The sequence below is a fragment of the Chiloscyllium plagiosum genome, chromosome 12 (genome assembly GCF_004010195.1).
Source record: "Chiloscyllium plagiosum isolate BGI_BamShark_2017 chromosome 12, ASM401019v2, whole genome shotgun sequence".
Lineage (NCBI taxonomy): Eukaryota > Metazoa > Chordata > Chondrichthyes > Orectolobiformes > Hemiscylliidae > Chiloscyllium > Chiloscyllium plagiosum.
The window spans coordinates 40,725,125-40,749,292 of NC_057721.1; the positions used below are offsets into that span (position 1 = coordinate 40,725,125).

Here is a 24,168-nt window from a genome sequence, read left to right on the forward strand (position 1 = left end):
GCATTACAGCACAACAGACTATATAAGTTTCTCTACTTCTCTAGTTGGAGTTTGCCCCAGCTAGGTGCAGGTTCAGACCGTCCCAACAGCACATTTCTCACTTTCCCCAGTACTGATTAGTTGCTCTGTAACAACTTGCATGTGCATCAGTTAATAGTCCAAAGATTATTATTTTTGAGGTTCTGCTTCTCAATTTGGTGCCCAGCATCTCACCCTGAACTCTGGAAAATCTTTTTCTTAAGTCTTGCCCTTGTCATTGGAACCTACATAGAGCAATGGCAGCTGGATCCTTCACCCCTGCTGTAAGATACTCTGCGCTGCTGAGCACTGGGCAGGCATCACAGACTTATTGATTCTCACCATTTCCTGCAGGCAGCATTATCAATCCCCCTCATTACACTATTCTCTACCACCTACCATTCCTTTTTCGTCCTCTCACTTGAGTGACTTCCTGTACCATGGTTCTATAATCAATTTGCTTACCTATCCTACAATCCTCATCCCTATCCAAATAATCACAAATTGGACAATTGCAAAGGCCAAGGTTCCTGTGCTCCTGCTCTCTGGGTCCACTTGTCGACCTCACTTGCAGTCACACCCTTCCTGAGGTAGGGCTTTAGTCTGAAACGTTGATTTTCCTGCTTCTCGGATGCTGTCTGGTCCGTTGTGCTTTTCCAGAACCAAACTCTGGCCTCTTATCACCAGAACCTGCAGTCTTCTGTTTGCCTTGCCACTTGTCAGCCTAGCCTAGACATCGTACAGATATTGTTGCAGTTTAAAATCAGAAGCCCCTTTCCTATGATGTATGACATCATAAAATGTCCTGGTAACTTTTCAACTTCCTGTTGTGTTGTAGCATTTGCAGTTAGATCTTCAGCTCATAAGTTCTGAACTGAAGCTATTCAAGCTATGAACATGTATTGCAGATATACTTACAGGATCATACTGGCATCCAAGAGCTCCCACATACTACAACAGTTAAGAAGGGAGTTTCAGGATTTCAATTAAGCACGCATCATGGAATTGGGAAGTAATTTCTAATACAGGATGTTGTGTGATTTGGAGGAAACCATACAGGTAGATGGTGACGTTGCCACTGCCCTTGTTCTTCTGTTGATAAAGGTTAGGTCTTGGAAGATGCTGTCAGATTAGCCTTGATGAGGTGCTGGAATGCATCTTACATATGGTACAAACTTCTATCATTGTGCTTATTGTCAAAGGAGTCCATGCTTAAGGTGGTTGGTGACATGTAAATCAAAGGAGTTACTTTGTTCGATATGGGCTTGAGTTTCTTGAGTGTTGAGAGAGATTCTGTACTCCATAAGACCAAAGGACACAGGAGAACAAACAGACTATTCAGTCCATTGAGTCTGTTCCACCATTTGATCATATTTCTCACACCTACTCTTCTGTCACATCTCTGAGATGTTCACAACATCATAACTGCCTATTTCAATCTGTGCTACAAACTCTTTATCTTGTTTCATATACTCATTTAAATACAACATCCTCAGTCCTGTATTGACCATGCCCCTTTCTCAGAGATATCCCATCATCTGCCGTGCTTGAAGTTAGTTTCCTGATCCTTTCATATTCTCTGCCCTATTACTGGTTCTGGAAACTTTAAACCTCGCCTGAGCCCTTTCCCCATTTAACTAGTTTAAAGTCCTTATGGCCACCCTATTTACCCTACCTGCTCAGATCCTGGTCCAAGATCAGTTCAGGAGACCCGTCCCAACAGTTCCCCCTTGTCCATATACTGATGCTTGTGTCCCACGAAATGGAAAGCCTCTTTCCCACACCACTGCTTCAGCCACAAATTTACTTAATTAATCTTGTTATCGTTTTGCCAAGCAAGTAGACAATGTTCCAATACTCTCCAGAGTTGAGCTGCATAGATTTGGCAGGCTTTGAGGAATCGGGGGAAGAATTACATGACAAAGAATTTTCCACCTCTGGCGTGCTCTTATAGCCACATTATTTAAACAGCTGGTCCAGTTCAGTTTCTGGTCAATGGTAACCCTCTGATTATGGTCCTGGGAGATTCAGTGACATTAATAGCATTGGCAGCAATATTGCTATCTGGCCGTTTGTAGCACAAGTGTGAGTTGCTGTATATTGGCAAAGACTACTTCTTCATTATCTGAGAAGTCATGAATGGTACTGAGCACGGACGAACCTTCAGCAAATATCTCTTTTTATGTGAGTCTTATGCTGCATTTTGGGAAAGCAAATCTTGGCAGGACGTTTTTGGACTTACCCACCTGGGAAAAAGACATTAGCTACTCATCCCATATCCATGCCACTCGTAATTTTTATATACCTCTATAAATCACCCCTCAGAGTCTGACGCTCCAGGGAAAATAGCCACATCCTATTCAGGCTCTCCTTATAGCTCAAACCCTCCAACCCTGGAAACATCCTTGCAAATCTTTTCTTAACCCTTTCAAGTTTCACAAAATCCTTCCTATAGTAGGTAGACCAGAACTGAATGCAGTATTTCAAATGTGGCCTAACCACAGCCGCAACATGACCCTCCCAACTCCTATGCTCAATATACTGACCAATAAAGGCAAGCATACAAAATGCCTTCTTCACTATATTTTACTTTCAAGGAACTATGTACCTGCACTCCACTCTCTTTGTTCAGCAACATTCCCCAAGATCTTACCATTAAGTGCATAAGTCCTGCCATGATCTGCCTTTCCAAAATGCAACACCTCATATTTATCTAAATTAAGCTCTGTCTTCCATTCCTTGGTCAGATCAAAGTCCTATTGTACTCTGAGATAACCTTCTTGTTTGTACACTACATCACCAATTTTCATGTCATCTACAAACTTACGAACTATCTCCTATGTTCATATCCAAATGACTTATATGAATTAGACTGAACAAAGGAATCCCATACCAAATGATCAGATCAAAGCTGTGCATTCCTAATGCATCCAGTCATGAATCCTGCTGGGCAATGAAATAAATAACTTGAAGTGAAGATTCTGGAAATATCCTCCTATTCAATGATGGGGAAGTTAGCAAATCATTGCGAAGACATGGTTGAAGAATTTGCAATAATCTTCATCCAGAAATGTAAAATGGATGATCCATCTTGATCTCTTCCTGAATTACCTGCTATCACAGATGCCAGTCTTCAGCTTATTCAATTTACTCTACATATAATCAAAAAATGGCTGAAGGCACTAGATACAGCATGGAATATAGATCCTGACAACATCCTGGCAATAGATCTGTCCTCCTAATTAGCTTGGCCCTGTATTCCATGAGATCTAACCTTGCTAATCAGTGTCCCATGGGGAACCTTGTCAAACACCTTACTGAAGTCCATATAGATCACATCTACCACTCTGACCTCATCAATCCTCTTTGTTACTTCTTCAAAACACTCAATCAAGTTTGTGAGACATGATTTCCCATGCACAAAGCCAAGATGACTATCCCTAATCAGTCCTTGTCTTTCCAAATACATGTACATCCTGTCCCTCAGGATTCCCTCCAACAACTTGCCCACCACCGAGGTCAGGCTCACCGGTCAACAGTTCCCTGGCTTGTCTTTACCGCCCTTCTTAAACAGTGGCACCAAGTTAGCCAACCTCCAGTCTTCCGGAACCTCATCTATGACTATCGATGATACAAATATCTCAGCAAGTGGCCCAGCAATCACTTCTCTTTGGGAAAGTAAATCTTGGCAGGACTTATATACTTAATGGCAAGGTCCTAGGGAGTGTTGCTGAACAAAGAGACCTTGGAGTGCAGGTTCATAGCTCCTTGAAAGTGGAGTTGCAGGTAGCTGAGATAGTGAAGGCGGCGTTTGGTATGCTTTCCTTTATTGGTCAGAGTATTGAGTACAGGAGTTGGGAGGTCATGTTGCGGCTGTACAGGACATTGGTTAGGCCACTGTTGGAATATTGCGTGCAATTCTGGTCTCCTTCCTATCGGAAAGATGGTGTGAAACTTGAAACGGTTCAGAAAAGAATTACAAGGATGTTGCCAGGGTTGGAGGATTTGAGCTATAGGGAGAGGCTGAACAGGCTGGGGCTGTTTTCCCTGGAGCATCGGAGGCTGAGGGGTGATCTTATAGAGGTTTACAAAATTATGATAGGGTAAATAGGCAAAATCTTTTCCCTGGGGTTGGGGAGTCCAGAACTAGAGGGCATAGGTTTAGGGTGAGAAGGGAAAGATATAAAAGAGACCTAAGGGGCAACGTTTTCACGCGGAGGGTGGTATGTGTATGGAATGAGCTGCCAGAGGAAGTGGTGGAGGCTGGTACAATTGCAACATTTAATAGGCATTTGGATGGGTATATGAATAGGATGGGTTTGGAGGGATATGGACCGGGTGCTGGCAGGTGGGATTAGATTGGGTTGGGATATCTGGTTGGCATGGACAGGTTGGACCGAAGGGTCTGTTTCCATGCTGTACATCTCTATGACTCTAAGTCCAAAACTACAGGGCATAGGTTTAAGGTGAGATGGGAAAAATGTAAAAGGGACTTAAAGGACAACTTTTTCACACAGAGAAAGATGTGTGTGTACAGAATGAGCTGCCAGAGGAAGTGGTGGAGGCTGGGACAATTACAACATTTAAAAGGCATCAGGATGGTTATATGAATAGGAAGGGTTTAGAGGGATATAGGCCAAATGCTGACAAATGGGACGAGATTAATTTAGGATATCTGGTCGGCATGGACGAGTTGGATCAAAGGATCTGTTGCCATATTGTATAGCTCTATGACTTTATGATCTTATGGTGTTTAACATATGTTCAGCTTCAAAATGTTGGCACCTAATTTCCAGGTCCCACCCATCATGTTTTCCTGCACTCTGTATCAAAGAAGGATTGATCATTTATCTTTCCCTTAGCTTGGTGAAATTAAAAACTTATGGGTGACTCGGCAAGATGGCAGCAATTCTGTAGAACTGCCATGGACAGCTCTGCCTAACAGCCAAAGCATACTGGTGTTTTTTGCCATCCCTGGCCAGCTTATGTGGAGGAATTATTAGTTTAAAACCTTACAGAACACATATTTTTAATATTTGGGAGTGAGAAGAATGCCAAAGGGAAAGGGAGCAAGCAAACAGCAGCAGGGAGGACATTCCCCTGCAGCACCAGGCATACCAGAGACTGCAGCAGCCTCTCCTGAATCCTCTGGGGACCTCCCAGGCTCACAAGAATTGGTTGCGGCGATGGAGAGACTTACCATGATGGTTAGGGCTGCGATTGAGGAGATCTGTGAAGAGATTCGTGTCCAGGTCCAACCCATCACGTCCATGCTGCTGAAGCATGAGCGGGAGATCCAGGGCCTCGGGGAAAGGCTGGAGATGGAGGGTCGACCCCAAGCCTCGGAAGCAGCAATGGAGTCTTCATCCAGTTGGATCCAGGTGCTGGAGCGAGAGGTGCGGGCTTTGCGAGACCATATAGATGACCTCGAAAATCGAGGTCGGAGGACGAATCTTTGAATTGTCGGATTCCCAGAGGGTGACCAGCCAGCCAGCTTCTTTGAAAGCTGGCTGCCGGAGTTCCTGGGCCTTCAGATCGAATCCAAGAGGGTGCAGATTGAGTTACAGTGGACAGTTCAGGGCCGGTGCAGCGTCCCCGCCCGGTCCTAGTGCACTTCCATTCATATAAGAACAAGCAAAAAGTAATAGAAGCCTCCAGATTACTGGGAAAAGGTCTGTAGGCATTGCTGTACAAAGGATCAAAAATCATGTTTTTCCAGGATTTCTTGGCAGTTTTAATTCAAAAGAGGAAGTCCTTCGATGGAGTTAAAAAGAGGCTGAGGAACCTGGGTATCCAGTACTCCAAGAGGTACCCTGCAGTGCTCCGTTTCAGCCACGAGGACTCAGTTTATACATGTGACTCAGTGGATAAAGCTAAAAACTTTGTGGATACTTAAAAATAGACGGACTGGTCTGAAAACTACGGTCCACTTTCCCTTCTTTCCCCGTGTTTTCCCTTCCTCTTTTCCTTTCTCCCTAATAATTTTGTTCTTAAAAAAAGTCTTGGAATATATTGTTCCTTTTTTTTATAACTGGATTTTCTGATGGGAAATTTTGTGGATGTTCTTTGTTGTCTTCCCCTTTTTTTTGTTTGTTCTGAATCTCTTTTAGTCACAAGTAGGTGACATGAAGCCAGGGATGGGTGGAGTGCTCATCCTGACTTTGTCAAATTTTTGTTGATTTAAGGATCATCTCCTTGTTTTTTTTCTCGCCTAAGGCTGGGGCACAGTCCGGGTTTGAAGGAGCTGTGAAGGAGGGGATGGGTAGGATGACTGCCCCCTATGGGCGGGGGGGGAGAGTCTTCCATTCAAGGTTTTATAGTTGGTTTTCTTTGTCGTTGTTTGGTAGTAATAGTTGTTTGTGGTTATGGTAGAGCATTTTTTGTATACACAATTCTTTGACTCTATGAATCTTTATTTACTTGTGCTCAGCACTTTGAAAACAGGGTTCTCCTTCCTAGGAGTTCAAGGGTCTCTGAAAGGGGATATGGCTAAGTGTCTTATTAAATGGTGCATCTGAAATATCAAGGGAGGTCATTCGCCTGTTAAAAGGAGAAAAGTGTTTTCTAGCCTTAAGAGGGAAAGGGTTGATATCGCTTTGTTGCAGGAAACCCATCTTGATGATGGGGAACACCTGAAGCTACAACAGAAAGGATATGACCGGGTATTCTTTTCATCCTTTACTACTAAAAGTAGGGGAGTGGCAGTACTTATCCAGAAAAATCTTCCATTCACATTATGAGAGCAGGTAAAAGATGAGAGGGGCAGTTTGCGATACCTAAAGCCCTGATACATGGGGAGGAATATGGCATTTTAAGTGTCTACTGTCCTCCGGCGCATCCCCTCAAATTTTTGATTAGTACTTTCTCTAAGTTGAGTACCCTTTGAACACAGCACATTATCATGGGGGGGGGAATTTTAATTGTCTTTTGGATCCAACAGTGGACAGGATGCAGTGGATCCCCAACTATTTCTTCAAAAGCCAAGCAGGTGACTGACTTATGTGAGGAGTTGGGGCTGGTGTTATTTGGAGATGTCTTCACCCTATCGACAGGGACTTCACCTTTTTTTCAAACTCACATAAATGTCACACGAGGATTGATCTCTTTCTGACTCCCTCGGCTCTTTTGGATTCTATTGCTGTTTGTAAAATTGGGAAAATAGCTATTTTGGATCACGTGGCGGTATATTTGGAGGTAAAGGCCAAGAGTGAGGGGCTAGGTTTGCGGCACTGACGTCTGGACCCTTTTCTCCTTAAGGATTCCAAATTTGTGGAATACTTTTTGAAGGAGTTTCAAGAATTCTTGACTATCAACTCAGGCACAGCTAGTAGTCGGTCCATGCTATGGGAGACTGCTAAGGCCTTTGCTAGGGATTAGCTATTTCCTATTCGCCAGCCGGAAACGACAGAATGGGGAACAGCAGCGCCTACTTGAGACGTGGTTAAAAGCCGCTGAGGCAGCACATTTTGTGCGGCCTTCAGTGACTAAGCTACAGTGGATCACGGCCCACCGGGCTGCCTTGAATTCAATATTTACACAAACCGTAAAGAAAGGACTTGCTTTTGCTAGACAAAGGTGTTCGAATATAGGGGTAGGCCAGGGAAGTATTTAGCGTACCTGACGAGGAAAAAGCGTGCTCCCTAATTCATTACTGCAGTTAGAGACAGAGCCGAGGTCCTTACGTACGATGCTAAAAAGACTAATGAGGTTTTTCGTAGTTTTTACTCTGAATTGTATCAGTCTGAAGGTTGCGAGGACAGGTGGGCTAAAATAGAAGCCTTTTTTAAGAACCTGGATCTCTCAGGAGTAACCTTGGAACAGGCCTCTCTCCTTAATGCCCCCTTGACAGTTCAGGAAATACAGGAGGCAACGAGGCAACTTCAGAGTGGAAAAGCGCCTGGCCCTGATGGTCTCCTGGGTGAGTTTTATAAGGAGTTCATCGGGATTCTGGCAGGGCCGATGTTGGAGATGTACAATCACTCTATATGCATGAATGCTTACCACCATCTTTGAGAGAAGCTAATATTTCCTTAATTCTTAAGAAGGGGAAGGATCCTGAGGAATGTGCCTCATACAGGCCCACCTCTCTATTAAATTCAGGTTTCAAGATTCTGTCTAAGATCCTGGCGCTGAGATTGGAAAAGGTGCTGCCCATATTGTTAAAGAGGACCAGGCAAGTTTTATAAGGGGCTGTAGGTCCTCTAATAATATTAGAAGGTTGCTGAATATGGTCCAAGTTTGTCGGCAACAATCAATTCAGGGTTGGTGATTTCCTTAGATGCAGAGAAAGCATTTGACTGGGTGGAATGGCTGTACCTTTTTTATGTCTTAGAGCGGTTTGGGTGGATGGGGTCTTTGCGAGGTGGGTGGAGGCTTTATATCACCACCCTCTGGCCGCGGTCATCACCAACGGGGTGAAGTCTGGGAACTTTAGGATTAGTAGGGGTCGTCATCAAGGCTGCCCCCTTACACCGTTGGTGTTAGAACCGCTGGCAGAGGCCATTCATCAGAACATCCACATAACCACTCCAGAAGTGGGATCTAGGGCACACAAGATTACACTGTATGCAGATGATGACCTTCTGTTTTATTGAACTGATAACCTCCATTACCCCATCTGATACAATGTACCAATTCATTTGGAGCTATTTCAGGATATAAGATCTACTTTGCAAAATCGAGACTAGGCCCTTGGGAAACCTCAAGGATGTACCAGAGGTTGAAAGTGGCCCTCGGTTCCCTTTTAAGTGGTCACGGGTGGGGTTCCAATACCTAGGCATTTTTATTAACTCCAAGTTTGATTGATTATTTTGGACTAACTTTGCTCACTTGCTCGATAATATTAGGCGGGACCTCGAGATATGGGAGGCTCTTCCAATTTCATGGCTGGGCTGAATATCTCTCATTAAGATGAATGTTCTTCTTTGTTTACTTTATCCCATGTGTATGCTCCCTATAATGTGTCCCAGTTCAACGCTGCGAAGACTCATGGGTTGGTTTGATTCCTTTGTCTAGCATCTTGGGCGGCCCCTCATCAAACTTACTAAATTGCAGTTGCCTCAAGGAGGGGGAGGAGTTGATTTCCCAGACAGCAGGGGGTATCAATTGAGTTCCCTCCTGTCCTTTGTCTGTGATTGGGTAGATAACAATCCAAACTCAATATGGCTGGATATCGAGGCCTCCCAGGTAAAGTGCCTTCTTATTAACCTGTTGTTCATGGATAAGATGAGGACAGTTATGGACCACTGCTGGAACCCCATTGTCATTAATATGGTCAGAGTGTGGGTTGCTTATCCAAGACTCACCCCATAGTCGGTTTGCCAGAGTTCCAACCAGGGGTGATGGACTCAGGGTTCAAACTATGGGCAGTGAGAGGAGTTTCCAGTTTGGGAGACTTGTTTGAGGGGGAGGTTATGATGTCTTTCGAGCAACTGAGCTGCAAATACAGGTTGCCCAGCAGAGATCTTTTCCATTTTTTTCAGGTTAGGGATTTCATCCAGAAGAAGACTATGGTTCTCACTAAGCCCTGTAAGCCCGATACAGAGAGGTTGTTGCTACATTTCACAAGCACCCTCTCGGTTAGTGCCCTCTACTGCCTGCTGGGTGACAGGGCCTGGCAGGACATTAATCGGTTTTGTGAGGTTTAGGAGCAAGAGCTAGGAGTGGAGATCTCTTCTGAAACATGGGAGAACAAATGGGAGAACGTGCGAAAGATCTCAATCTGTAATAGGGAGTGTGCAAAGCAGTTAGAAGTTCTGCACAGGGTTCATTTGGCACCATACCGTCTGGCCAAGTTTAAAAAAGGGGCATCTTCAGTGTGCCCCAAATGTAAATTAAGTGTCAGTACTCTTGCCCATTGCTTCTGGACATGCCACAGGCTCAGTGTTTATTGGAACACTGTGATGGGAGAGATAGGGAGGGTATTGAGGACTGACGTTAAAGTAGACTCAATATCTCTCCTCTTCGGTCTACTGAATTTACCATCTTTAGACGGGCATGGGAAGAAACTATTTAATATTCTTACATACTGTGCACGGAAGAATATTCTAATGAACTGGGTGTCTGAGAACCCGCCAGGCTTGCTGGGATGGCAGAAATTAATTATGGAGCACATTCCCTTGGATTTGTTTACATACATAGTGCACCACACAACAGACCATTTTTATAAGACATGGCAGCCCTACTTGAGTTATTTGGATATAGATTTGTCGGCTAGATAAACTAGGGCGTTGGTTTAACCAGGACGGTTCAGTTTGTCAAGCCCTGGGCCCTGGAGGGGGGGTCTCCTGAGTTAATACGGGTATATATACAACGCTCCCATTCTTTTGCTTGGGAGCTTTGTGCTGAGCATTGTTATTTTGTATTTTGTGTTTTCTTTTGCTTTTTTTTTTATCTATTAGTCATTTCTTATTTATTGGTGTTGTTTTGCACAGTGTTAGGGCTTGTTTTGTAATTATAGAGTAGGTTAGTAGTTAGTAGACAGTAGTTATATTGTAATTTGTGTTTTTCTTTTTTTCTCTTTCTTATACTGGTATTTGTTATTGGTTGTATTTTTCAATAACTTTATATGTTTGTAAAGTCAAAAAAAAATTTTGTTGCTAATAAATATAATTACAAAACAAAAGACCTCTGGGCTGGGCAGCCCACATGATCACGGAATGTGTTGAATATAATTCTGTTCATGCTGATGGCTCAAAGTACCTCTTGGATGCTCACCTTTGAACTGCTAAATCCTTTCTAAATCTGTCCCATTTCACACAGTGGTAAGGGCACACAACATGATCGTGAGTATTGTTAATGTGAATACAGAATTTTGTTTCCATATGATGGTCACTTTTACCAGTACTCTCCCAAACAATGCAACCACAACAGATAAATGTGAGGTAAATTCAAGTACAATTTTGAAATATTTAAATGCCTCAATAAAGTCTTTCCATGAGCAAGCAAAATTAAAATGTAAAGTGGCTTCAGGAAATATAGATCTGCATGTAAGAAAATTCTTTAAATTTAGAAATATAATAGGTTTAAGAAAAAAATGCTTCCAGATAAGCTGTATCTATTCCATGATTTTCAGGCCATCTTGAGATTTTCAGGTTATTTTCATTTTATTTTGAGCTAGATGTCAAGTGAGAAAATTTATTTCACTCAAAGTGATGAGCCGACTCATCACTTCTTACACCACAATTTTCTAATGTTAATTTTATTACAAACTAATTCTCTATTAAGAAAATCTACTTCACAACACATGGACTTGATAGACTCTTCTGTGCAGTAATGGCTTTCAGACCTTATAATTTCTAAAATCATTATTTTGTAGCTGTAATACATTCTAGATTATAAGACATAATATCATACAACTAGCCTAACTTCCTACCTGTGTCTTTGTAGCAGAAGTAGTACATGACACAGATAATAGAATGACAAACAAAAACAAAGTAAAATTGACTCACCAACGCCATATTTATTCCGGTAGTATTCTTTTGTGAACTCATCACAATCGCAGAGAACTATCTTTCGTCCCCAGGCATTTATCACTGTCCCAATCATTAGATCGCAATCCTTGTAGAACTCCTGGTACACACTTCCAGTCTAGAATATTGCACACTTATTTAATTATAATTGTGTAAATAATTTAGCAAGTCTTTTCAAAAACATATTAACGTGAGAAAGTTTTAAATGCTGATTTTGGTTATGTACCTTAAGGCTGTCAAAGACATAGCGGCTGTCATGCATTGATGGTGCAGTAGTGTTCAGTATTGTGCGATCTGTAATTTCACCAGGATGATATAACCGATCTGGAACATGCTTTCAACAAAAATAGAATATTCAGCAAAAGTTTGGGGAGTAATTATTTATCTTGCTTTCCAAAGTCATGGGCCATTCTAGGTTTTGCAAAAAGAAATGAACAAGAAATAAGGGATCATCTTGGGAACAGTGATCGTAATTTGATGAAATTTATTGTGATGTTTGGGTGGAAGGACAGTGAGTTGCAAAGCTTAAGTAAAGCTGATGAAGAAATGATACATAAACTGCACTACGTGGGGGTGAACTGTTAATAACTGTAAACCTACAAACAGTAAAAAGGTATTCAGAGTATTATTTGATACAAGACAAACATACTCAAAACAGGCAAGCGTTCCACTGGAGTAATTAGGCACCATAATTAACAAATGACTTAAGATATTGTGTAAAGCTAAAAGGCAATTCTTAAAACAAGATCAGGGAAAATCCAGCATGTTGATAAAATCAGAAATGAAATACAAAGAATATTTAAAATCTCCCAAAAGAAAAAAAGAGTAATAATTGCAACGATAATTAAAATTAATAGTGAACATTTTTGTCAAAATATTAAAAGAAAGAGAATGGCTCAGGAAAGCTTGAGCCAATTAAAGACAGTCACAATAGAGTAATCAACAATACGGAAATGGCAACTTATTAAATGAGTATTTTGCATTTGGTGGTACGAAAGTAACAAAAATAAATCCAATTAAGTCTTCATTTTGATTTAAGTAAAAAGGTGACATGGAGAAATTAATGAGACTTAAGATAAACAAATCTCCAAGACCTGATGCTTTCCACCTGACAGCATTAAAAGAAATGCAGAGGAAATTGTAGAAACATTAGTTACTGGCTGCATTTCACCAAATATTGGTTGGGTGTCAATTTGTAAGTTTCATGTAGTGTTTTACTTTGTGAGTTCGAGCAGGTTTTCTCATGCACCGCACCTCTCTGATGCCCTGCTCACACTATTACGTAACCACCAGTGGTATAAGTTTTCACCACGACTGGGACCTGCCCGAATGTCAGGCACAGGTGCTATATTTAAAGCCTAGCTGTGCTTCAGGGTCAGCGCTGTCTGATATACATAGACCTTCATATTAAACATCGTGGGAGGAAAACAAAAATAAAAAACTTCTGAGGGCACATATATGGTAGAGGTGGCACTTCACTGCAAATAGAAGCTCGTTTCCATGAATTCATTGCTATTTCACATCATCATCTGTCTAATCAAGTGTCCTCGAAACTGTAGTTACATTAATCAAGTTATACAGGCTACTGGCCTTAGAACCTTGTTTAAGAGAATACTACACTTTCCCTAACATCCAGCATAGTATAACATTTTGTCACTGTTCAATGTGGGACATGCCATTCACATCACATTCAAATTGTTGAAACATTTCACTTTCATTCAACCAAAACAAAAAAGTGAAGAAAAAGACAAACAAAGAAAACTTGTAATTAAATCTGGAACAAACTACTTCCCTTTTGACAACAACAAATTTACAGACAATGAATAATTACTGCACAGAGATCACATGTACATTTGGTTCTGATATAACACGATAATTCCATTCACGTGTGATTATAAATAAAAATCGCACAATAATCATGCCACTTAAACTAAGCAAAGTTTGTGCTCAACAAATATCAATCCAAATTCTTCAATTGCATTAAAAAGCCAATTCGTGTTGAAGAAACACATGTTATAGCAGAATCAACTGTATTGCAAGATGGTGTTTTTAATTAATTCCTGCTGGCTTGTTATGTCTGACATTGCAACGCTCCATCATGCTGAAAGTGACATTCTTCCTGCTCAATGTCCTTAGCTTCTGCCTTGGAACATTGCTCCTATGCTCCCAGCTCTTCAGGATCCATCACATCCCCTCATTGTCTGCCTCAGTTATGCAGACCACAGCATGTTAATACCTATGTGGCACATTCTCTCTGTAAAGTATTGCAAGACCCCTCCCCTCCCCACTCACCCTCCACCCCAATCCCCACTCCCCCAGACCAATCCAATCATCAGAACCTCATCTTCTGGACAACTATTGTCTGCTTCGCCACAGCTGTGGTGGAACAGTAGGTTACATTGTACCTGCACTTGAGGGTTTAGTCAGAGGGGTTGTATAAAAATATCATTACGAGAAAGTGAGGACTGCATATGCTGGGGATCAGAGCTTAAAAATGTGTTGCTGGAAAAGCGCAGCAGGTCAGACAGCATCAAAGGAGAAGGAGAATCGACGTTTAGGGCATAAGCCCTTCTTCAGAAGGGCTTATGCCTGAAACGTCGATTCTCCTCCTTTGATGCTGCCTGACCTGCTGTGCTTTTCCAGCAACACATTTTTAAGCTAAAAATATCATTAGTCTTGTCTCCCACTAACCATTCTTTGTAAGGCATTCAGCTGCAAAATGAAGCAGAAACATAAGAGTTCGCACAGATATTGGCTTCATGGCAACTCCCACGTTACCTGGTGCGGACTTCTAAGATGTGATCCCAATGATCTCAGATGACTTTATGTCGATGGAATGGAACCCCTTCCCGTTGATTGAGTCTGCTGTGTGATGATATAGTGCTCTCAACACAATGTGCATACAATCTGTCGTGCCTGCACCTGGAACAAACCAGCTGTGTTTACAAAACCTACTGCCCAAATTGCAGCATTCATCTCATTGCGAGGTCATGAGATCTGGTACAAATTGCATCATTAACATCCTTGATATATTCGTGGATTGAGGATCGAGAGATGTCACAAAGGTTCCCAATGGATCCTTGAAAGCAGCTGCTTAGATAAAAAAATTTGTGCAGAATCACCTTGACGGCCACTGGGATACAGTGGCTACCCACCTATGCTCTCTCTAATTTTTCTTGTGCCGTGCAGACCTCTGAAGTCATTGTACAGCAGTGACTTTTAGATCCTGAAGTCAATAGGTCTGCACACCAATTGGCATGTGCTGGCCCTCTGAGCCATGCCATTGCCACTCATCCCACACAGGTTGCAAGTTCTGCTCTAGCTGTTGGCATAGTTCTGTGATGATATCCAATGTAATTGGTAGCCTTTGGTGGTAATGTTCCTTGCTCATGGAGGAAATGGCATTGAGGATGATAGACTCTGGGCTTCTGCATTTCTTCCACATCCTGAAAGGACCCTCAGCTGCAAATTCTTCATGTGGATGCTGTTTAGCTCCCATTAGATGTTGGTGCAATTCATGGGCTTGGTGGCATATCTGTGCCTCAACAATTTCCTTGTGCCTTATGTTGTGATGTGACGATGTATCCAGTTATGACTAGATCCATTAGTTGCAGTTCAAATAATCCTGTGTGGGAAATATCAGAAACAGGTTGCTAGTGATGAAAGCAATCAGCATTCAGATGAAATAAAAATGATGGTTCAACGTGGTTCTCCATACAGTGGGATATGGAGGGCTCCAACAAGGAGGGCCATGGAATACTCGTACATGTACCTTTTACAAAGGGGATCTTATTCCAATGTGTGCAGCACAAGCTATGCTGTACAAATAGAGAGGAGATTGTAAGTGCGGTAAGATTGCTGAAATTTTATCTCACCCTCCCATAGTAACAACATCCAAGTAAGACAGCACTGCATATGAGAGTACATTGGCTAATACTTCCAGGTCAAGGTGAGAGGAAATCAACTTCATTCCCCTGTGCAACCTAGGAGACCTTATAAATTGTAGCCTGCAGGTGACACTTTTAAGATTACCTGTGATTACTTCTTCCTCACAGACATGGGTGATTGTAGGTGGCTTTAACCTTGCTTGTGTAAGTGCCTAATCAATGTAATCATTCACATCTTTCACACTTAGACCACAAGTACTCAGACAGAAAGTAGCTACATAGCTATGTAGATGGTCACTCTGATAGCGGGCACAACCATTTTCCATTTCCATGTGTATTTGTGATTCATACAAAAATAGAAGGCAACACAGGGTGCGCTTGACAAAGTGAGTTGCAGGCTCAGCCTTGTAATTGAAGGTCCTCTTAAAATCTTCATATTTCTTTCTTCCTTCCTGACCCCATCATTGCTGAGCTGCCACATTTTTCCATCTAAATCTTTCACTTAAGTTTTCATCTTGCAACATTACCCCCTTCCCCAGCCTGACAGATTATCCACATCAACCATCATATTGTATTGCCCTCACATCAAATTCAGAGTGGTCATGACTATCAATGACACTTCCCATCATGCAGTAACCCATGTTGTCCAATCCACCACCATATCCCACTCCAAGATGTTGAGTTGCCTCTGATCACTGATGACAACCACGGCAAGCTGCCATGGCACTAAATGGCAAGGCAACACAAAACTACTCAAGTAAGGCAAAATACTGCAGATGTTAGAAATCAGGAACAAACACAAACACAGAGAAACTCAGCAGGTCTGGCAGCATCTGTGGTGAAAGAAAAGATTCTGGCATGACTCTTCTGTACGAGGTATTTCTCCAGCATTCTCTGCACATCAAACACAGAGGTACTGAAAGCCTTTAAGCTCTGAAATAGGAGGCAAGGCAGTGCTAGGCAGAACTGCTGTTTGGATCCAAGTAAGTACAAAGAGAGGGAGTGCTAAGAAAGCAAGTGAAGCACACCAAAGCACATCCTGGTGTTTTACATGAGATGTGTGCTTGTCTCTGCTTGCAAAGAGGCCTGGTAGCAGCATTATAACACAAAGTGTCAGTGCACTCCAAAGGGCAAAAATGAAGTAAAGAAGTCTTCTAAAATGGGTTGCAAATATGCAATAATGATGTGGTGAAGCTGATGGGTGTCCAGCTGGCCTTGGAGCATGCTCCAAGATACTGGGAACTGCTGTCCAAAGCGGAGGCCCAGAGGAACAAGCAATGACATACAGCTGCCAAATAACTGCTCTGGCCTTCATGTCAGAAAATTATTGATGTCCAATTTCTCTCTAATATGTGGAAAAATTGGAAATTACATATCAATGTGTTGAGATTAAGGACTGATGAGATGTTAATGCATGCAAAATTAGCCTCTCACTGCTCATTGGCAAGGATTTGTATCTTGCTGTTCAAACTTTGCCAGGAAAATCAGAATTTTCTTTCTCAACATCGAGCATCCAACCTTTTTGATTTTGCAATATTTTTCCAACTGGCTCACCAGTGCCCATGTGGACAAGAGCAGATGCTGGAGCCAGGTAAGTAGTGGAGATTCTTCAGCGGAGACCATCGGAGATTTCAATCTCTACTGAGCTGAACACAGATGCTGCTGTGAGCCATCAATAAATAGCATCTTTGCAGAATAACAGCAGAGAATATGTAACAAACAAAAACAGAAATTGCTGGAGAAACTCAGCAGGTATGGCAGCATCTGAGGAGAGAAAACAGAGTTAAAGTTTTGAATCCAGTGACCCTTCCTCAGAACTGATAGCATCTAGGAAAACATAGTATTTATGCTGAATTTATGCTGAACGTGGAGGAAGGGGATAGGGTTGATGCAGTATGTGAATGGGTGGAAAGAGAGAGAGAGAGAGAGAGAGAGAGAGAAGGAAGAAATGGTTGGCAGACAAACGGATTGTTGATGGTAAATCAAGGAAGAAAAGAAGCTAGATAGGTGGGGTCTATGAGTGGGTGAAAATTGGTTGGCTGTGCTGAAATCAGTCCATTTCTTCATAGAATCTGGAATGTTGGGGTGGGTAATAATTATGGAAGGAGCTGTTCACACTCTAAAATTATTAAAGTTGATACGGGGTTCCCTGGGCATGGCAGAATGGAATAGGCAATGGGGGAGGAATGATTGGGTCCGTGAGGAGGATCGCATCTGATCTCTTTCACCTCCTCACCTGATCTTTAAATGGTGAAAATATTTAAAACTATGTATTCAAAAATCTTCACTAATATAACTAAAGTCTGAAGGTGAATTCAAACCAAAATGCTGCAGACATTTGAAGCCTACATTGAAATTGGCACCAACTCTTTGGGCATCCAAAATGCAAAAGGAATTAAAGTATCAAGCCACAGAAAGGTCAGATCATGTCTGTGGTTCCAGCCTTTCTCACAATAGTAACTAGCCTAGTGACAAAGACGGGAAATAAATTCAATAAATTGCATTCTCTGGTGATGGTGTCTCATTAGAGCTGCCTTTTTAAAATTGATTCCTTCCACATTTTAAAATAGCTGCTACAGATCAGCAAATTGACTCTTGCCAGAAACTTCCAGCAATAGTGGAACAAAAGCAAACACACTATTGCCTGAATGTCACACCCTTCGCTATATTTAAGAATTTCAGCCAAGTCAACACAAAGGATTAGAAGCTGTGATGCTTATTCCAGTAACAGTTGAACAAGAAGACCTTTAGAAGCCATTATTGCTTGACTTGGTGCAAATAACTCCACAGTTATTAGGTACCAATGGTTTTGGATGATGGTACATCAAATCCACTTCATTAACTGAAAGTTTCAATCCAAAACCCCAGTCACATGACTAACTACTGATTTGTTGACACTTATTCCTTACATTTTATGTGATATAGTCCAGTGGAACATTTAAGGAAATTTAGAAATAACAATGAAAAATTACAAAAACTCATACCTTTGGTAGCTTGCCTCGATGGAGGAATACAACAGCATCTCTACCTGAATTTGGCTTAAGTACCTCCCTGATTTCAATAGTGTCATCTGCCAAGAAATAGTGCAAGATGAGTTCCCTGAATGCTCCAAACAGAGATTCTGAATCATCCCAGTAACAGTAAAATCGCAGCACATGTGTGTCATGCTCCAGAAACTGCTTAAGTTTGTCAATCTTCTCATAAGGACGAAGGGGCTGCATATTTTTTTCCATCTACAAAGAAATACAAAAGGTACATAAGGATGATGACCATCAAGAAAACCTACTGGTTACACTATAATGGCATTTCTTCCAAACATCCCTCCCTGTCCAAACTTAATATTTTCTAGCTTGCTCGATCAGAATATGGAATGTGAGGAAGATGCAAATGGCTTCAAGAAGATATAGACAAACTTAGAGAGTGGGAAAGTACATGGCAAATGAAATATAACGTGGAAAAATATAAGGTTATCCACTTTTGATAGGAAGCACAAATGTAAAAAGCATTTCTTAAATGGTTAGAGATTAGAAAGTGCAATTGCACAAAGGAACCTGGCTGCCCTTGACAATAAGTCACTGAAGGCTAACATGCAGGTGCAGCAGGCCAGTAGAGAAGCTAAATATCTATTTTAACCTTTACCAAAGGGAATTTGAATATAGAACAATTGAAATCTTACTTCAATTGTTTATGAGTTTGATTCAACATTAGGAAGGATATTATTACCACACAGGGAATGCAAAAGAGATTTACCAGAATTTTTCCTCGATGGCTGGGCCTGTCCTGTGAAGAGAGATTGGCAAATTGGGCCTGTAATCTCTATATTTTTTAAGATTGACAGGTGATCTCATTTTGAAACTTACAAACCACTTAAAGAGATTAGGCAGGATAGATGCAGGTAAGATGGTACTTTACAGAATCTTGAACCCTGGGACAAAATTTCAAAATAAGGCAGATGAAATGCAGAACTGGATTGGGAGAAATATCTTTACACAGATTATCAACCCCAGAGGGAAATGGAAACTTAGTTGTTGAGCATGCTTAAAGTGCAGATTGACAGATTTCTAAACACTAATGAAAATATGCGGGAATAGTTTGGAAAGTAGGCATCGAAGTAGGTGATCAGCCATCATCTGACTGCTCTGCAGTCCTGTCACAAATTGTTGTAAATGGTATTGGAGAATTAAACAACCGACAGCAGAAAGAGGCTCTAGGAGCATTCCCATTCACAAGAATTGGGCGGTCAGCATCTTTGTGCATAAGGTTGGATGCTGCCTGAATTGCTGTGCTCTTCCAGCACCACTGATCCAGAATCTTTGTGCATAAGACAGAGTTGAAGAATTTGCAACTGTTTCCAACCAGAAATGTGCAAACTACCTGGTAAGCTCAGGCATAGTAAATGAAAGATATCCATGATTGTTCCACAGTGAGGGAAAATGGGATTTTACAATAAAAGCAAATCCAAAAATTTGTGTCCTACACATTTGCATTTTCTGCCATTGAATATTTTAAACTCTCAAGTATGGGAAATTGAGTTCATTTTGCTTACAAAAATAATTAATGATAAACTGGATCAATAGCAACTATCCTATATTCTTGGTAATGCTTTTAAAATTAAGTATTAGAGGTTTGTCAATGCAAAATTTAATCCAGTTTCTTCCCTCTAGTTTAAATTCAGCAGTAAAAATTCAATTATTGAAGAGATTCAATGCATAGCATCGACTAAATAAAAGATTAATGCATTGAAAGGCAAAAGTTAATTCTTCGAAATAAAACAAGACAAATTTATTTCATTATAATCTGAAAATATATTTATAAACAGTTTATTTTAATAAGTAAAATTAATTTTCACTAGATTATTCAAAACTATTAATAAAATTATCTTGTTGATTAATACTATTTAATATATTAGTTTCTAAAATTGAGACAGAATTTTAATACAGTAAAGACATCCCTTGAGCACTCATTTTTAAAATAATTGTGTATTCATTTAAAAGTATGCATATATTAAAATCACAAATATAATCAGATTTATAGGAACAAATAATTTTATTTACATTTACTTTTGAACAATTTAAAAGGAATTAGATTGATTAAATATGTGCAAATGTGTTTGTAAAGATGCATAGTAGCCTAAATTTGTCTACATTAGGCATCAAATTTAATAGTAAATTTCATAATTAATTCTGTACATTATTATTTGACTAATTTAACCTTTCATAAATCATTGAAAATTAGGCATGGTTATGTGATGCCTATTACACAGAGGATGGGAAAAAAATTATATGCTCATGGATGATATTTAAGCTCCGACATTCCATAGAATTTCCATTGAACAGACTGGAGGGGAAAACAATCAAGCTTTGTTGGTCAACATAATTTTAATACACTGTGTTATGTAAAAGCAAAAAAGGTCTCATGTACAACATGTCTAACCACCAGAAGGTATCATTTGCATTGATTTCCATTTGCCATTGGTGTTTTTACCACACCAGGAAGCTTTGCTTGGATGGTGTAAATAATAGAGGAGAAAGTGAGGTCTGCAGATGCTGGAGATCAAAGTTGAAACTTTATTGCTGGAACAGCACAGCAGGTCAGGCAGCATCCAGGGAACAGGAGATTCGACGTTTCGGGCACAGGCCCTTCTTCAGAATTCCTGAAGAAGGGCCTGTGCCCGAAACGTCGAATCTCCTGTTCCCTGGATGCTGCCTGACCTGCTGTGCTGTTCCAGCAATAAAGTTTCAACTGGTGTAAATAATACCCATCTGTGGACCAATTCTCCATGACATAGTTCTGTTAGATGAAGTATTAAGTCATTCCATGCATTGTCTTGAAGCTAACCAATATTTCAGATGGTTCAAAGAATATTAGGAGTTTTTTAAATCACTGGCTTGAGTCACAAGAGCTGAAATTCAATTATTTATGCTTATAGTAAAGAGGTTAATTCCCCAAGAGCCATTCTGCACCCTCACCACCAATAAATTACATCTCATTGACTACGATGTCATTCAGAACAAAAAGAATTCGTATTTACATATATTTAACATAGAAAGTTGTTTCCAAGAAATTCATAGAGCTGTTTTCAATAAAAATGGGCTTCAAGTTAAAGAAAGAAAGATTATTTAATTGAAGCTTGATTGAAGAAGCAAGGTTTAAAGACAGTCTTAAATATAAAAAGAATGCTGAACATGCAGAGGAATTTCTGGAACAAGAATAAGTAAGGAAAGGATTGAATCTTAAAATTCGGCAACAGGTGAAACAAATGCAATATTGAAGTCTGGTTGAGATTGTTTGTTAAGTGGCTTTGACTACATAGTATGAGTATAATTTTAAAAGATCAGGCCATTTAACACAGCCATTGTACATAGGCTTTGTGCTATCCTGTATATCTTATTTGTTTAATTTATTTAAATGCACAGAGTTAGTTCAACATCCAAAGTGATATGGATGAGATGAAATGCAAGGATGAGCAGCTACCTTGGATTTCAAGAATCCAAAATATACAAGTTTTTGCATCGTGGATTGCAATTTCTGTCATATGGAAGATGTACTATCCACTTACAGGAAAAAGGGGCAAGAAGAAAGTCTTCTCGAAATGTTTTAAAGTTGCATCATCCGCCGATGTCAAGTTATAAGAAATACATGTTCTATCACAGAAAGTCTGTTTCTAAATATATGTAAAAAATGAATTGTAAATGTTGTGAATGTAAAACAAAAGCAATCTATAAATCATTTTTATGCTGAAATTCTTGGGTACCTCGCTCACATCAAAACACATACAATAAAACATGAAATTTTTGGTAGCTTACAATACAAACCAGTGGCAATTTGCATTTTGATTTATATGTTTCAGATTAGTACAGAATTTTATTGACTTATCTACCCAGTTAATTTTTCACATATATTTTTCCTTTGAAATAAAAAGAGTCGTTCTTACTTCTTCCCGTTTTGAAGTGTAAGGATCTTCAGGAATGCAGCCAGGTGGGTTCAGTTTAACGCCCATTTTTTGCAGAAAATTTTTTGTAAACAGATCACAGTCTACAATCATAAATGTCTTGGAATAGAAAACAATCTCTTGACAAATGTTGAAGTGACCCACTGTGTAAAATTGATCATCATTTGGAGGCGGAAGTGGAATACGGTGACGATGAATAATAGTTCCTAAAATATAAACAGAAAACGTAGGTTTAAGCGTTTTGTTCTATTCCATGCGATTCCTTTTCAAGTGGCTATGTTTTGACTGTTTTCTGTCCTATTTAGTCGACTTTACTTCAGATCCCTTACTTTTACATAAGGTCTAATTCCTGTAATTCAAAGCTAAGCTATCGGTAATGGATAACAATGAAACAAAACATAAATAGGAGTTATCTCTGTCCACATGAAGGGAACAGGACTAGCAATCAATACTGCTGCATTTCTGCTGACAGCATTCAAACCACACAGTCTCTTTTTAGGCATAGGAGGGGTCTCATGAATACATACAAATCAGTGGGTTACCATATATGATTAGGATTCTTCTGCCATTTTAATTCAAAATACATAAGTCTGCTTGCGCTCTCCTTCCTTGAAGTCCTAGCAAGATCGTCTCTGAGTGTCACTGATGTGGTAAAGTAGACTAATATGAAGGAGTAATTACACACAGAAAGTTGTGCACATTGTGTTTTGTGGAGCACAAGAAAAGTTTCCAGCTTCCTCATTTTCTTTCTCACTTTTCTTTTACTATACCTGGGTGCTGTATAGGCAGTTCTTTGTGGACAGAGGTTCGGTTGGAGGAAATAAAAGAACAAAAGCCTTGACATTTATCACTGCCCGGTGAAAGGTTTGCAGCAGAACTGCTCAAAAGAAATAAATTTTTTTTTTTTTTTCTCTTTCACTCTCTCTTCACAGAAAGAGCGGGAGCACCAGGGGGAAGTGACGACGACCAGAGGGGCAGCCGGGAAGGAAAGCGGTGAGTATTTATACTCACCCTTCGAAGCCGTCGGTTATTTCCAGTGCGAGCAGCAGCGAAGGTAAGACCGTTTGGTTTTAAAAGTGCTTACCGGTAGCAGGCAGCGGTGTTTTTTTTTCTCTTTCACTCTCTCTTCACAGAAAGAGCGGGAGCACCAGGGGGAAGTGACGACGACCAGAGGGGCAGCCGGGAAGGAAAGCGGTGAGTATTTATACTCACCCTTCGAAGCCGTCGGTCATTTCCAGTGCGAGCAGCAGCAAAGGTAAGACCGTTTGGTTTTAAAAGTGCTTACCGGTAGCGGACAGCGGTGTTTTTTTTTTCTCTTTCACTCTCTCTACACAGAAAGAGCGGGAGCACCAGGGGGAAGTGACGACGACCAGAGGGGCAGCCGAGACACGGAAGCAGTTAGTGTAAGCTTACCTGGGTAGGTTTTTTCCCCCTTTAAAAGCGCGAAGGAGAGGAACCCGAGGCACTACACGGGTAGTGCCCCCCACCCGCCCTCCTCCTCTAACCTAATAATAACACCTGTTGTGGTAAGTAGGTAAGTGCTGAATTTTGCTTGTTGTATTCTTTAGACCCAGTTTTTTTTAAAAATAAAAGTTAGCTTTAGAGGGATGGCAGTGAAGGCAGTGCAATGTTCCTCCTGCAACATGTATGAGGTGAGGGATGCCATCGACGTCCCTGCCGATTACACTTGCAGGAAGTGCACCCATCTCCAGCTCCTCCAAGACCGTGTTAGGGAACTGGAGCTGGAGTTGGATGAACTTCGGATCATTCAGGAGGCAGAGGGGGTCATAGATCAGAGTTATAGGGAAGTAGTAACTCCAAAGATGGCAGAGAGATGGGT

General features: G+C 40.8%; 2 protein-coding genes across 3 annotated transcripts in view; one reads left to right on the forward strand and one right to left on the reverse strand.

Moving 5' to 3' along the window:
- efhc2 (EF-hand domain (C-terminal) containing 2) overlaps window positions 1-24,168 on the reverse strand; it is a 122,629-nt gene that overhangs the window by 62,330 nt on the left and 36,131 nt on the right. For both annotated transcript variants that reach the window (XM_043700860.1, XM_043700858.1), the window contains 4 exons: window positions 22,311-22,534; window positions 18,361-18,609; window positions 11,716-11,823; window positions 11,469-11,607 (listed from right to left, as the gene is read on the reverse strand). In XM_043700860.1, the coding sequence (XP_043556795.1) occupies window positions 11,469-11,607; window positions 11,716-11,823; window positions 18,361-18,609; window positions 22,311-22,534 (720 nt within the window). The remainder of the gene's footprint in view (window positions 1-11,468; window positions 11,608-11,715; window positions 11,824-18,360; window positions 18,610-22,310; window positions 22,535-24,168) is intronic.
- LOC122555466 (microphthalmia-associated transcription factor-like) overlaps window positions 22,994-24,168 on the forward strand; it is a 7,392-nt gene continuing 6,217 nt past the window's right edge. Inside the window, exon 1 of the mRNA XM_043701492.1 lies at window positions 22,994-23,001. Coding sequence (XP_043557427.1) covers window positions 22,994-23,001 — 8 coding nt within the window. The remainder of the gene's footprint in view (window positions 23,002-24,168) is intronic.